The sequence below is a fragment of the Diospyros lotus genome, chromosome 15 (genome assembly GCF_014633365.1).
Source record: "Diospyros lotus cultivar Yz01 chromosome 15, ASM1463336v1, whole genome shotgun sequence".
NCBI lineage: Eukaryota > Viridiplantae > Streptophyta > Magnoliopsida > Ericales > Ebenaceae > Diospyros > Diospyros lotus.
The window spans coordinates 23,345,715-23,359,813 of record NC_068352.1 but is presented as its reverse complement, the minus strand read 5'-3'; the positions used below and the strand labels follow the sequence as shown (position 1 = coordinate 23,359,813).

The 14,099-nt window shown below is 37.5% G+C and overlaps 1 protein-coding gene across 2 annotated transcripts in view; it reads left to right on the top strand.

Annotated features, from left to right (window-relative positions):
* Positions 1-14,099, top strand: part of LOC127791958 (two pore calcium channel protein 1A) — a 145,681-nt gene that overhangs the window by 88,662 nt on the left and 42,920 nt on the right. For both annotated transcript variants that reach the window (XM_052322193.1, XM_052322194.1), the window contains exons 12-13: positions 11,360-11,425; positions 11,551-11,694. In XM_052322193.1, coding sequence (XP_052178153.1) covers positions 11,360-11,425; positions 11,551-11,694 — 210 coding nt within the window. The remainder of the gene's footprint in view (positions 1-11,359; positions 11,426-11,550; positions 11,695-14,099) is intronic.

Here is a 14,099-nt window from a genome sequence, read left to right as displayed (position 1 = left end):
GGAGGTTTTCTAGGAGTTTTCTATATATGAGTTTTCCTAAGCTAATAAAACAACCTACGTGTGAAAGAGTTAACTTCCCTTAACTAATTCTTTCAAAGTCCTCTTCACTAATCCATGAACATGGATTTGTTCATGGATTAGTGAAGAGGATTTTATGAAAATTGACCTTGAAATGTTCCAGGCAGCCAAGTTGACAACTCGCTCGGAGGCGAGTTCTTTCTAAGAAGGGGGGAATGATGCAAACCTGTACATAGTTTTTTATTTTCATTTGTTTTCTCTAATTGAGTAGGGGTATTTTGGTAATTTTCAGCTTTTGGGGGCATATTTGGGTGAAAGTTAATTTTGGGGTGTCTTTCTGTAAGATCAAGTATTTTGTTGGGGTTCCTAAAGATTAGTGACTTTTAGGGGGAGTTATTTGCAAAATGGGAGTTGGCTTCTCTTGGAAGCTTGAAGAGATAACAATTGGCTTCCCTTGGAAGCTTGAGGTCTGGTACAAATAAACGATCTCCAAGCTGCTTTGGGGACTTTTTCAGCATTTTTAAAGACAAGAATCCTCTGCAAGGAGTTTCAACTCCAAACCAGCTAGGGTTTTGAAGATTTGGAGGCTTGGGTTTTGAGGAGTCGACCCTACAGCGCCTACCAATCCCTCCACCGTTGTTGTAGGCGCAAGAGGCTAGCAAGAAGCTGCTGCTATTCAACTGTTCTAGGACTAAAGAGGTGTAATCTTAGTTATTTAAGTGTGTTATTAGCTATCCATTGTTTCAACACTACATCCTTGTTGTGTTTGTGCTATTTTGTTGTCCCTTTTTGCATCAAAATTTCATTACAAAATGAAGTGAATAAAGATTGCAATTCAGAATGATCTTTCATTAAGTAAAGCCAAATACAACAAGAATGATTGTCAATAAATGTAACAAAATAGGAAAAATCTTGTTTAAACTTGACCCTACTAGGACCCCAAATGTTTGAATGTACAAGATCAAAAGGAGCATCAGCTCGTTTATTAAGATGACTAGGATAAGAAGAACGAACATGTTTTCCTAACTGACAAGACTCACATTCTAGAACAGACAACGAAGACAATGAAGGAATCATCTATCGAAGAGTAGATAAGTGAGGATGACCAAGTTGAGAATGAATCTGAAGCAGAGATGCCCCTGTAGTAGCACAAGCAGACGCCGTCTAGTGCCAATCATCTGTCTCGTACCCTGATCTTGCACAAGAACATAATCAGAATCAAAGATAACATGACAATTCAAAGAACGAGTGAGACGATGAATAGAAATGAAACTATATGGGCAACTAGGGACGTGTAAAATAGAATCAAGAGAAATAAACGGAATTGGATTAGTCCTATTGATACCAGTGGGAAGGGTTTTAGACCCATCATCCATAGTGATAGGAGGAAGGGACGTAGAGGAATCAAAATGAGGGAAGAAAGATTTATTATCGGAAATAAGCTCTAAAGCAACAAAATCAAGAATTCAAGGACTAAGCTGAGCATGAGTAAGACAGATATGAAGAGTACCATTAGGTGACTGAGTAGAAGAAAGAGATCCCTGGGTAATAGAAGCTACGAGAGATGAGGCCTGCTGAGTTACTTGAAACTAACGATACTCAGCTAACTCCTCAACAGAGATCGTATATGTAGAAGCTGATCGCACAATATGAGAGGTATCGAGTATCACGAACTGTGTATCTATACCCTTAGGAATCGCAACGTTAGCCTTGGGAGGACTATCATGGAGTGCATAACATGTATCCTTATAATGATTGGGGCGACGACAGTAATTACAATAAGGGCGCTTACCATTGCGACCACGCCCAGCACCTCTACCACGACCACTTCCAGGTCCAATCTTAGAGGAAGATCCAGGAGTTTGAGAGGCAAGTATAGATCGTTCTCCAAGTGAAGCCTCAGAAAATGTTTGTGTACTCTTGGAAATAATCCAAGACCATATGTCTTGATTGATACAAATGAACAAGAACAACATCCTCTTTTAGGAGAGGATTATAAACAAAAAAGGAAGAAAATAAACTAAATATTGACAACATCCTAATTTACATCCTTTACTTACTATATTTACATAATGTTTACATAAAACGTAACTCCTAGAATATTCTACGATCAAGGCCAAATCTTCCTTAATTTGAGCATATTTCCAGCACTCCCCCTCAAGCTGGCTTGTAGATGTCTTCCATAGCTAGCTTACCAATAAGTTTATTAAATTGCTTCTTGTGAAGACCCTTGGTTAGAACATCAGGAATTTGTTCAGTTGTTGGAAGATATGGCATGCATATTATTCCAACATTGAGCTTCTCCTTGATGGAATGTTTGTCCACTTTTATATGTTTTGTACGATCATGCAACACCGGATTATGAGCAATAGAGATGACAGCCTTGTTGTTACAATAGGTTTTGATCGAGAAAACTTCAGTTCTTCAAGTATCCTTTTGATCCACATTCCTTCACAAATTCCATGAGCAACAGCTTTGAACTCTGCTTCTGCACTAATTCTAGCCACCACATTTTGTTTTTTGCTTCGCCAGGTGACTAGGTTTCCCCCAACAAAAGAACAGTAGCCTGAAATAAATCTCCTATCATTAACACTTCCTGCCCAATCTGCATCAGTGTAGATCTCAACTTGCAGGTGGCCATGTTTCTTGAATAGTAAGCCTCTTCCAAGAGTCCCTTTCAGATATCTTAGGATTCTGTAGACCACTTCAAAATGCTCTGGCTCTAGTGAGTGCATGAATTGACTCACCATACTCACTGCAAAAGCAATGTCAAGTCGCATATGAGATAAGTAGATTAATCTTCCCACAAGTCTCTGATATTGTTCTCTGTCATTTACTTCTTCAGCTTTGGCAGCATATAGTTTCACATTAGGCTAAATGGGAGTTTCTGACACCCTGTAACTGAGTAAACCTGTTTCTGCAAGAAGGTCAAGAACATACTTTCTCTGATTGACAAAGATGCCTTCTTTGGATCTTGCGAACTCCATTCTAAGGAAGTATTTTAGGATCCCCAGGTCCTTGATTTGGAACTCCTTTGCAAGTTTTTGCTTGAGGACTGCTAACTCTATCTCATCATTACTAGTTAAAATAATGTCATCAACATAAACAATCAAAATTGCAACTTTACCATCTTTTGTGTGTTTATAAAATATAGTGTGATCTGCCTGACTTTGAAGGAAGTCATAACTAGTAACTGTCTTTCCAAAGCGTTCGAACTATGCTCTCGGGGACTGTTTGAGACCATACAGGGATTTCTTTAGTCTATATACTTTGTCACTCCCAAGTTTATTTTCGAATCTCGGTGGCAAACTCATGAAGACCTCCTCTTCAAGATCACCATTAAGAAACGCATTTTTGACATCAAGTTGGTGTAGAGGCCAATTTGAATTTACTGCAAGAGACAATAGGATTCTGATAGAGTTTATTTTTACAACAGGAGTAAAGGTCTCCTGATAATCAATCACATAAGTCTGGGTGAAGCTTTTAGCCACCAGTCCGACGTTGTACCTATCAACACTCCTGTCAACCTTATATTTTATTGTAAACACCCATTTACACCCTACTATTTTTTTGTCTTTAGGCAGGTTAACTATCTCCCAACTGCCACTTCTCCTTAGAGCATTCATCTCCTCTATAACTATTAATTTCCAGTTTGAATCATCCAAAGCTTCCTGTATATTCCTTGGCACAAACAAGTGTGAAATCCTAGATATGAAAGCCTTATGACTCTTTGATAGTCTGTGGTAGGAGAGATATTTAGCAATATGATATTTAGTGCAACTTCTGACACATTTCCTAATTGCTATAGGAACATCAAGATCAGAAATAGTAGGTAAATGATTGGAAATAGTTAAAGAATCAACTTGGGAACTATTAGGTAAAGTGGGATTTCTTGAACTTACAATGCCATTTCTCGGGTTTTCAGACTGGTTTTGTGCAGAATTGACATTCAAGTCTTTGTTCAATTGGTGAAATCTCTTCTTAGTATAAACTTGAAGCTCAGAATTTAGATCATGATGATCGGTTTGTAGTAATTCTCCCCCTGCCAAAGAAACCCCTTTACTTGGTATCGAAGAACCAAAATCTCCTAAGTGACCATTATCAGAAACATGTGATTCTTGAGTAGGACAGATTGCGTTTGGAAGGGGACATAAACATCCCAAAAATTGTCTTCACCTTCATGTTACTCCCCCTGAAGAAATTTTTGGTAAAATAGGGTTTGTTTTCAACAAAGGAGACATCCATACTCACGTGGATCTTTTTTGTGAGAGGATCATAACACTTATGGCCTTTTTTACGAGAGGCATAACCTAAGAAAACACATTTGACAGTCTGAGGATCAAGTTTTGAGCGAAATTGAGTAGGTATATGAACATACACAGTACATCCAAAAACTTTAACGAGGAGGTCCGAATGTAATCGAGTGTTGGGAAAAATGTCTTTTAGGCACTCAAGGGGAGATCGACCAATAATCCTCCCTCGCACCTCATTGAACTCGATATTAAGACCAGGAAGAAACTTGTAAATATGGTCATCTTCAACCATTTTCTTGTGGTGGTTGCAATCTTCAGTAGATTTCCACTCATAAATGTTGAAGAGGTCAAGATCTTGCCACACTCTTCAATGAATGAAAGTACTTAGTAATAGAATTATCTCCTTGCTGAATCTCTCCTAGCTTCAGAGTTAACTCAAAAACCTAAGATTGATTACTTAGGTCAGAGTACATCTGATTTACATTATCCCACAATTCATTTGCAGTAGGATAACACATATAATTGGAATTGATATCTTCATCCATGGAACTGACCAATTATGTCATGACCATAGAGTTTTCAGCATCCCAAACGGAGTGTGCTGGGTCATCCACTGCAGGTTCCTTCTTGTCTCCAATGATGTAGTCAATTTTTCCTTACCCGCGGATATACATCCAGACAGATTGAGACCAACGAAGAAAATTATCACCATTTAAACGAATGGTGGTGATTTGGACAGAATGGGTGCTAGAATGGTTTGGCTGGGTCACTAGATTTTTTGTTTGGATGGCAGCGATAGGGTTTAGGGTGGTTTCAGAAGTGACTTCTGACATAACTTATCATGTTGGGAGTGGAAAAACAAGAAGAAAAAGCAGTGTTACCGAGATCTGGGAGGTGGCTACCGATGTGAGATGCCAACAAGCAGTAGGCGGTGGCTGAAGCAAACACAATCGACCCAATTGGAGTGGGCGTCACCGTCCTGAATGGTGAACTTGCACTCGCCTAGAGTGAACTTGCACTTGCAAGAGGTAGAAACGATCTGGCGGTTGACAATGGAGGAAGCAACAGAGAAGACGACCTTGGGTGGCCGCGACTAGTAGCTCCGAGATTAGCAATGGCTGGGAAGAGCCAAAAGTTGCCGGATCCGAGCGTCGACGGCCAATAGAGAGGCGTCAGCAATCACGAGTTATGGCAAAAGGTAAAGGACCTAGGGCCTCACAAGGAATAGACGGTTGTGATTTAATCCAGCTCTAATACCATTTTAGAAATAATCAAAGACCATATGTCTTGATTGATACAAATAAACAAGAACAACATCCTCTTTTAAGGAGAGGATTATAAACAAAAAAGGATGAAAATAAACTAAAGACAACATCCTAATTTACATCATTGGCTTACTATATTTACATAATGTTCACATAAAACATAAATCCTAGAATATTCTAGGATCAAGGCCAAATCTTCCTTAATTTGAGCAAATTTCCAACATGTACTATAAAGGATCCGTGCAAACACCTCTTCCATGGTAGGTATAGTGGGACTACTCAGGATCTGAGTGCAAACACCTTCCATATTGGACCCAAGGCCTAAAAGGATAAGGATCATAAACAACATATCCCTCTGCTTCTTCTTCTCATTGAGATCGGCTGTAATTGGGAGCATAGCGTTAAAATCTGTCACAACAAACTGAATACGACCCAAGTAAGTAGGCACATCGAAGTCCCCTTCTGAATACAAAACAAATTACTAATGATAGAGTACAAACACACAATATCATTAGTATATAGTTGCTGAGCATGAGACCAAATATCAAAATAGTTCTCATAAACACGAAATAAGGGGATTAAATGAACATCTATGGGCCACCACAATGTCACCAACTATGTATCTATGTGATCCCATGCAATCCTATCTGCCTCTGCAATGTCAGAAAGTCTCTTAGTCAAATGATCACTAACACCATGCCCACGAAACCACATTTGAACAGACGTAGACCAAGACATAATTCTTACCATTCAATTTGTCAATGGTAATGGCTATAATACTACATAAAGACGGTATAGGAACGGTCACAGGTATAGTCACAACCGAAGAGGAGCTCAACACTCTAGGATTTGAAGAGGCCATAGCGGGAAACCCAAGCCCAACTAGATAGATGGATCAGATCAGATCCAAAACTGCAAACCAGATCGGAAAACCATAAAGTTGCTACAAACCAGATCTGAAACTACAAAACCCAGATCTGAAACCAAAGAGTTGCTGCAAAACAGATTTAGAACTGCAAAACCCAGATCTGAAATCAGAGAGATCTAAGACCGGCCGATGATCGGAGAGGCTTGAGACAGGCCAACGGTGGCGATAACAGCAGATTGGTGACCGACGGTGGCTATGGAGGCAAGATCTAAGACCAATCACGAGGAAGGAGGCGAGATTTGAGAAACGTGATGGAGCCCAGATCTGAAACCGCGATGGAACGTGAGGAAGGAGGCGGCGACGGTGGCCACGATGGTAGATCGGTGTGATGTAGCAGTGACAGTGATGGAACTGTTAGTTCTATATAATGGCAAGTATATTCCAAGAGGGGGGTGAATTGGGATTTAGGTAAATTTTCGATAGATTAAAAATTTATAGCATGCAAGACACTATGTTTCGAAACATGAGGAAGTATGTTTCGAAATAAACCTTTCTGTTAAGTATGTTTCGAAATATAAGTAAGTATGTTTTGAAATCAAACTTTTTGTCAAGTATATTTCGAAACCTATTATGATATATTTCGAAACCTTCTTCTCTATTTTGCAAATTTCAAAACTCCTTTAGCTTTTGAAAAACGATTCTTTTGAAAGCATGAACAAAGATAACAAGTAAGAATGAGAAATCAAGTGCACACGAGATTTATAGTGGTTCAGCACCCGCCTACTCCACTACCTTCAAGCTTACCTACTTGAAGGATTTGCAAACATAATCACTTTCACTAACGATCAATGACACCAAGAGTTTTACCACGGTTCACTCTAAAACCTTACACAATGAGTTTTTACGGGCTCAACTTAAACCTTACAACAAGATAAATAACACTTATCTTTTACAACCCAACAAATTGAATGTATTTAAATACCTTACCAAATAGTTATTACAAACCTATTGGTATGGAGTGAGGAGAGCTTGAAAGGATGATGGTTTCAGTTTGCTTCTCCTCTTCACACCACAATGCACACAAAGGAATAATTGAAAGGATCTTCTTTGAGAGCTTGTTGAAAGAGCTTCGTTTGCTTGTGCTTGTGTATGTGGTAATATCTCTTGTAGATGTGTAAACTTGTGTATGCTTGTGAGAGGTGCTTCTTGTCTTCAAAGAACTGATATATATAGCAAAGAGATAGAGTTTTGGCTAATTATAACCGTTAGAAACAAGATGATAAAGTAGGTTTCGAAACATCACATTTTTACACAGAGGTTTCAAAACATACATACCATGTTTCGAAACATCCAGCCTTTACAACTAGATATGCACCAAGAGACAGAAAGAGTGGGAGACATCTTTTAAAACAAAATGATTTTGTTTTCTTCTCCACTTACATAACATTTGAGATTAAAACATCAGGGTATGGAGATTCAGATAAAAGAGACTTTTTAAAAACGCTTTTGATTTAAAGTGCTAAAGCATGACAGATTTTCAAATATTCTGTTGACACAGTCAGATGTTTCGAAACATGATATGAGGGTTTCGAAACATACTTCAGAAACATGTTTCAAAACATGTTAAATAAAGATTTTAAATACTCTGTTGTCAGAGATGACAGAGGTTTCGAAACATACTATATAGGTTTCAAAACATATGCTTAGTTTTCAAACAGGTTTCGAAATACAGCATATAAACTTTGAAACCTTATGAAAATACATTTCGAATCATGTATAGAAACATGGCAGATTGATGTTTCGAAACATGAAAACTTAGTTTCGAAACATGATGCATAAATATTGAATTTATTTCAAATATGACAAAGAGCATTTCGAAATATGTATAGAAACATAACAAAACTATGTTTCGAAACATGATTCATGGATTTTGGTTTTTTCAAACATTTGAGCTTTCGCGCCAAAACACTAATCATGCTTGTTTCGAAATATGAAAAACTTATTTCGAAATATGAGATTTTCATAAAGATTTTTTATTTTAAGGTTGGTTTTTCATCAAATACATTTTCTCATATATGAAAAAATATGATACAACAAGAACCAGCCATGAAATCTGAGAAACGACTGCAACGTAGGAGATCTGAGAAGCCGACGGCGGACGAGATGACCGTCGATGGTGGCGTCGGTTGGCGGCAGTGACGACGATGGGATCTAGGGTTAGGTTAGGGATCTGGGGTTGGTTCTGATACGATGTTGTGTTTTGAGGAAAAAGTGAAGAGTATATATATTTTCACAATGTGATATCTATTTATATATATATACATACCAATGTACAAGGTACAAGCATGGGATAGAACATCTCCCTAATATATTTGTACAACACTCCCTAATATATTTGCATATATATATATAATATGTACAACTTTAGTTCTAACACCATGAACAAATGACAAGAAACGGTGAACTATATTTACTTGAGTAACAAATGGTTTTACTCAAGTAATATGATAGTTTATAAGAGTTTACTCTATTAAATAGAAGCTTTCCTTTATTTCTGTGACAATGAGATATATTTATACACACGACTACACAAAATATGTCCTAAAAAATAAGGATAACTATCTCCTAAACTATAGGAATAGATTTACAGATTTGAATTAAGAAATTTGATAAGAGTTGCTGGAGTTATCTTCTTCACACTACTTTATCTCCTTATCCCCTAACAACCTTATCACTCCATTCCTTAAATTTCTCTTATCTCTTTTATCTCCTTATTCTCGGCCATAAGAGATAGACCTAATAATTCTATTTTAATCTTTCTAATAGTTGTAAATTGGGAATGATATGTTTTCCTTATTCTTCTATATGATCCTTTGTATAAATCTTGTTAATGAAATAGAATGAGTTTTTTGGCCAAACTTTTACAAAACAAAAGAAGGCCCACCAAAATAAAAAAAATTAAAAATTAAAAAAGAAGTCTTAGCATTTTCAGATCCTTTTAACCGAGAGTTTAGACTAGTTTGCCTTCCAAGTTTCATTAGGGCTAGCAATTGACTAGATTGTATCCGTTTCTATGTCCTCTATATGTTTTTGCTATGGTTGCATGAATTTGTAAGCTGGTATAAAATATAAATGAAAAATGGTATCTTACTTTTTGTTAAATTTGCAGCCCTCATTCTTATTTAGGTTTTTTTTTTTTTTTTTTTAATGAATGCGTTTTTTTAATAGTTTATATTTTTTTTATGCTTATAAACGTTTGTACTCTTTATTTATTTATATGCCCTTTACTTTGCTTAAGCGTGCGCTTCACTTTGCGCTTAAGCTCCATAGGCCTTTTGGGCCTAAGTGCTTAGCGCTTTTCAAAACATTGACCTAAAGGACTATCTATCTACAGCAGAAGTTATCCATGAAGGCTGCAAAAGTGGATAGACACAAAGAGAAATCCTCATTGATGAGCAAAGAGAGGAAAATAGCGGGTGTTCCCTTAACAAAATGAATTGGGATTTCTTCGCCCTTGAAAGCTCTCTATTTCTTTCTTGCCATTAGCTCCACATCATGCAAAGAGCAGTTATGTTCCAAAATTTTTTAAGGCTCCTCTTTGGAAAATTACACAACCAAGAGCATAAGAGGTCTAAAACTGAAGATGGCATTACTCATAAAGTTATGAGAAAAGCACAAATAAAACTTCATACTGGCACACTGCTCTATAATTTGAAAGAGAGGGCAATCCACTGACTTGGACTTGTCCTTGCATATATAGCACCGATTGGCTAAAAGTGCTTTATCTTTGTCCTTGCACATAGAGAGTCATCTGAAGTAGGTCCAAATTGAAACCTTAGATGGTGCTCCTCCAACTTCATATAGCCTTCCAAGGAAAGTCACCTCACCATCACAAAGCACATCCAAGAAGGACCAAATTTAAAGGTCCATCCCTTTGAGGGGTCCCATACCCAACTATACTCCCCCTTCTCAGTAACGTGGTGGTCCATGGAGGAAACCAAAAAGCACTCAGAGAATATATTGAAAATCTTGGAGTTTAGGCCTAAAAAGTGCTGTCTTGATGATACTTAGTGAATGAATAATAACAGTCCTCCTTAGCAGTCTTCTTCTCCTTGGGATGCTCAAATAAATTGAAAACCTCATAAAGGGGTCTATGTGCATACTACTACCTACCAAAAACTTGACTCTGCACCCTACCTTGACCTTAAAAAAACACTGTTGGACTTGATTGAAAAATGTCAATAATCGTTTGCCAAGTGAAGCTTTAACAAACCAAATTTCCAAATTCTAAGGCCTGCTCCAGTCTGGGGATTTCAGACCTTGTTCGCTAAAGATGATATTTGAATTCATCTCCTACACGGCTACACCTGCTTACCATGAGTCTCTCTAAAGCTTTTCTTATCTACTGATGTAGTTTGCAGAGAGGGCATGAAAGATAGCTACCCAAACATTTATAGATTACTGGTGTATGGAAAGGCCACTGAGATTCTCTTTTTGGTTGCACCATGAGAAGATCTTTTTGGCTGATAGGGACTTTAGTGCATGGAAAAGCTTATTTGACATATTTGTCCACCTGCCACATCTGGATCAGCTAGAAAGGAAATTATACTGAAGTTTGTTGTATCTTATGTCATCGGGTTCTTGAATTAACAAATTAACTTCTGAAAACTTTTGCCTCAGTTCTACTTTGATTTTTGTCAATGTATATATTTGTGTTTTCTTTTTCTATTCCTTATCTCATTATCTATATATTTGTTATCTGAACGTAAATTTAATTGGTAGTTTCTCAACTGTATTTCAATGTGGAACTGAATTCGATTCATTTCTGGTAGACGTGTTACCTGTTTGCAAATCTGTTGGCCAGTAAAAAAGTATAAATTAGATTATAATGTGTTTTTGCTAATAGTTATTCTGATTACTCTCTCTCTCTCTGGGTTCATGTATTTTACCTGTAGATTAATTCAGATGAATTTGCTGACCTTTGCAATGCCATTGCACTAAGATTTCCAAAGGAGGATTCAGTAAGTTGTATTCATCTACATCTGAAATCTAAACGTCATGTTCTACAAATTTCATTTACTATTGTTATTATTGCTTTACAAGCTTCTGTAGTTTGAATCATTGATATTGTGCTTTTTGTTTGCAGATACCTATCTTTGAAAATTTTCCAACATTCTACCATTCCCCCTTATCTAAAGAGCTGAAAGCCTTTGTTCGAGGCCCAAAGTTTGGCTATACAGTAGTCTTTGTCCTCATCCTGAACTTGGTAGCTGTGGTAATTGAAACGACGGTATGTCTCAAATTCATTGATTGAGCAATTTATATCATAATTATAAATGTATGAAATTTTTTTGCTGGGATATAAATATATGAATTAAGTAGAGAAGTTAATCTTTACAAATTCGAGCTGTTTACTGTTCACTTGTTTGATAATACTAGTGCATATGTATTTCATTGAGTAAATATCCTAATTCCTTTCTGTTCCCAACAAATACTTGAGGTTTGTCAAATTATTTTTTAGTATCCCTTAATGCAATAGGTAGGCTGGTACCTGGTGTTTCAAATTCATTAAAAAATGTTCACAGTTGTTGATGAGCATTAGCTGGTTGTATTCTGTTTCTATTATCAAGACTGTCTTTCTCCAAAATTAAAAGAAAGGCAATGGAATATAAATGGAAGCAAAGAAATACAATTTAATGGAATAGAGACAGTAAGATAAAGAACCCAACATCCAAAGAGCTGCAATGTGGACAATCTTTCTCAAGGATCAGTCAATATGGATTCTGAAAATAAATAGCATAGGACGTATATTTTTGGCATAGTATATCCCTATTTCTACATGGATTTGGATGTTTAAACTCTGATTATGTGATAAAGAGTAATTTTAAAATTGAAGTTGAGGATGCTAGTTGGGTTTACAATTTGTCTTATCAGGGAAATGGTTGTATAGATTTGCAGTGAAGCTGTTTGTGAACTTTTCTTTGGGATAAGGAGGAGCTACTATCTCCCTTCATCCTAACCTAATGCAAGACAGGGCTTGGACCGCCAGAGATGTAACATGAAGGGACATCTAATCCGACGGGGCATGGTGGAAAATCTTGGATTTGAGGTTGTGCGTGCGTGAGTTGTTTGGGGGGGGGGGGGGGGGGGGGATTGTTCTAAGTCAGTTAAGGAGATCCGTGGTTTTGGAATGTGGGAGGGTGTTTTGATTGTGATGGTGAGTTTTTTAAGTTTATAGGTTTCAAGGGAGTCTTTCTTGGATTTCTATTTGATTTTACAAAATGCTTCATTGGTCTGCAGTAGGCACATGCAGGATTTGGATGGGGATCCCATGATTGTGAAAGAAGGAAAGAAAGTAAATCGAGAGAAAATTTAGAAGAAAGAACTGAATTCTCAAATTCTTAATCAAGATCTCAAATGATAGTGAGACTAGTTGAGTTTATATACTACTGAACAGAATCTCTAACAGGACTAACCATTATTGACAGCTGGCAGTAACAACTGAGCAGACAACTGCTCTTCGTGAAAACAGAACCAAAACTAACTAGTCACATAAACAACTGAGAATAAAGCTGCTTACTACTAATAACAAAACTACATCATCTTCTCTTCTGTCCTCTTATATGCACAAAACAAGAATTAGGACTATCCTTAATAGTGACTGCAGTCTACCTCAATCTTTATTGGCATCTTGGATGCTTTTTGGCGTTGAGCAAAGTGGTTTCATGTGGTGTTTTCTTTTTCTTTCTTTTTTCCTAAGTGTGTCATTTGGTGTTTTCACGATCTCTTCCTTCTTCATACCTCTTGAGCTAGAAGACTTGAGCTCTTATGGAAAAGACACGGTGCTTAATGGTAAGTTTATTTTTTTACCTGGTCATCCATTCATATTGTTACTTGTGACTTTTGGTGACCGAGGAACCAAAGGCACAAAAATTCCTAGTTGTCATTATATCTGTATGGGGATGAGAGTGCTTATTACCTTCTGCTTCATTGTTTGTGTTAAATAAGTTAAGTAAGGGATATTAGTGCAATTAAATTAAAATACTTGTATTATATATTCTCTTGTATTAACACACATTATTTTATTCACATGGTATCAGGGCCACTAGACAAACCCTAACCTTAGTTCCCGCCGTTGTCGCTACTGTTAGCCAACACCACTACCGCCAATCACTGCTAGATTTGAAACATGTCGCCTCTATTGTCAACGATTTTTGCTTCTGGAGTGGCCATCGTTGAACACGGCTATTGGCTTTCCCCTCGCTATCATCGTTGATCTTCACACATGCCGTCATCATCGACTTCTTGGTTGCCTCTGCTTTGTTTGATCGAGCCTTCACCATCGACCTTCTTTGTAGAATGACTGCCACCTCTGTTTTTCCATCTTCGTCAGACACTGTTCGATCGTCGCATGTGCTTTGTTCACATTTCCAACGGTCTAACCACATAGTTTCCGCCGCCGATTGCACGACCGTTGACCACATTTTTCACCTTCGCTGGTCATCTCCTCCTGCATACATGGCCACCTTTTGATCTCCCTCTGCCATTGTTGGCTGTTTCAAGCTTCTCACCCAGATCTTATCTAGATCTGACCTGCTCCAGATCCGGTCAACCAGGACAGCGGGTTGTTCTTTTCGTATCATGTCTTCATTTACAACACACTCTTCATCCACAACCTCTCCACCACGTCCACAA